Source organism: Cucurbita pepo, chromosome LG06, assembly GCF_002806865.2.
Source record: "Cucurbita pepo subsp. pepo cultivar mu-cu-16 chromosome LG06, ASM280686v2, whole genome shotgun sequence".
Lineage (NCBI taxonomy): Eukaryota > Viridiplantae > Streptophyta > Magnoliopsida > Cucurbitales > Cucurbitaceae > Cucurbita > Cucurbita pepo.
In genome coordinates this window covers 2,225,759-2,227,800 of record NC_036643.1, presented here as the reverse complement: position 1 = coordinate 2,227,800, position 2,042 = coordinate 2,225,759, and the positions used below count along the sequence as shown (strand labels likewise).

The 2,042-nt window shown below is 35.7% G+C and overlaps 1 protein-coding gene across 1 annotated transcript; it reads left to right on the top strand.

The window, feature by feature from the left end:
* The first annotated feature begins 78 nt into the window (after window positions 1-78).
* Window positions 79-1,363, top strand: LOC111797124. The gene is made up of 2 exons (XM_023680029.1): window positions 79-602; window positions 781-1,363. Exons 1-2 carry the CDS (start codon window positions 298-300, stop codon window positions 1,193-1,195), a joined length of 720 nt encoding a protein of 239 aa, XP_023535797.1. The 5' UTR covers window positions 79-297; the 3' UTR covers window positions 1,196-1,363.
* The last annotated feature ends 679 nt before the right edge of the window (window positions 1,364-2,042 follow it).

Genomic DNA, 2,042 nt, shown 5'->3' with positions numbered 1-2,042 from the left:
AAAAAAAAAAAAAAAAAAAAAAAAAAAAAACAAAACAAAACAAATTCCAAACGAAATCCTCCCTCAAAACTCTTAAAATATCCCTTTCTCTGTAAAGTTCACAGAGACCCCCTTATCCCCTACTAATCTCTCTCTCTCTCTACCAGAGAAGTCAGTACCAATCAGGCAACCGCCGCCGGTTGATGACAACGAGACCTAGTCCTTGGGCGTAGCCGGCGAGGAGAAGCAGAGCGGAGGAAGGTCGGAAGTCCGCCTCGCCTCACTAGTGAGACGGAGTCGATCTCCCGCCGTTAACTGATGGAAGTTATGTTCGGTCCTCCGACGTTCAACATCGAGGTTGCGGCGGCCACGGCGTTTGACGGCGTCTCTCTTACGCCGGAGAATCCAGCCGCCGTAGTCGAGACTCAGAACCGAGGTCGGACGAGTTTTCGCGGCTCCGGATCTGGTAGCTCGATTGGGGAAAATTCGTCGGGGAGTTCGTCGTCGATTGGAGTTCCTGACGGCGATTCTGATGACGACGGAGGCAGCGGTGAGGTTCAGAGTAAGTCGAAGGAAGGAGGATTATGCAGATTAGATTCTCTTGAAGACGCTCTTCCGATCAAGTGAGTTTCTCTATCTCTTAAATTTTCCCTCTCTTATAAACCAGAAACCAAAAATCGAAGTCGAGTCAGTGATTGAACTTTTAAACTTCCGATTAATCAAGTAATTTCAACGCTAATTTGCAATTTACAACTCTCTAATTTGATAAAATTTCTCCCGGAGGGGAAAATGAAATTGCAGAAGAGGATTATCGAGCCATTTCTCGGGGAAATCGAAGTCGTTTGCGAATCTATCAGAGGTGATTCAAGTGAAAGATTTAGAGAAGCCGGAGAATCCTTTCAACAAGAGGAAGAGGATTTTAATGGCGTCAAAATGGTCGAGAAAAGCTTCGTTCTACAACTGGCCAAACCCTAAATCGATGCCTCTGTTAGCCCTGGACGAAGACGAAGAAGAAAAGTATCACAAGGAAGCAGCTGCAGGTTCCGATTCAGAGGACAGAGATCGAGGAAGCGATGAGGAAGATGAAGAAGATGAAGAGAACGAACGAAGAGGACGAACCCTAGGGCACAGGTTCCATGATCGGAAGCTCGTTAATGGCTTCAAATCCAAGAGCTGCTTTGATCTGCAGAATATGAACAGCGATAACTCGCTATGAAATGAAACCCTTAAAGCCTTTGTTCTCGACTTTAAAAAAATAATTCCTATGAACAAAATGAAACGAAAAAAAAAAAAAAAAACTTTTTATTTTACTTTTTATTTTTATTTTTAAATTTTAATGTTTCAGAACTCCATGTAGATAAATTAATAAGTTAGGTTTTATCTAATTATCAGTAGTAATATATAACTATATTTAAATGTATGTAATTATCTTCTTCATGTTTTTTTTTTCTTTTTTTTTTTTTCATTTTGATTTTATTTTTGGGTGATATGAAATAATGGTAATTAAATTTTACCGACAAATTATTAACTTTTAATTTCGTATTAAATAAATATGTCTATAAATTTATTCAATAAATTAGCTAAACACGTTTAATATTATTAAATTTATTATTTTAAACTCTATTAATTTGGAGTAATCGTGTTTTTTTATCGATAAAAGTTTAATAATTTTACCAATTTTATTAACTTCTATCTATATAGCTACCTATATATATATATGGGCTATTCTACTAATTCAATTAGCCATGTTATATGTATGCTTCCACGAGCCAATTCTATTGTTTAACAACCACGGGGTATAATTGTAATTGTACCAAAATTTCGACTAGACTAACAATTTCAATGTGGACGACTAAATTAAAAACAATCGAAGCATTAAAAGCTTAAACATACTTTTGGCCTAATATTTTACCTAGGTCGATTGATAAGTAAATAGTTAGATTTGAGATATGTCGCACGTAAATAGTCAAAATAATAAAAATGTGCTAAATATACGTATTAGTATATATATATATATATATATATATATATATATATATATTTTTTTTTTTTTTTTTTTTTTT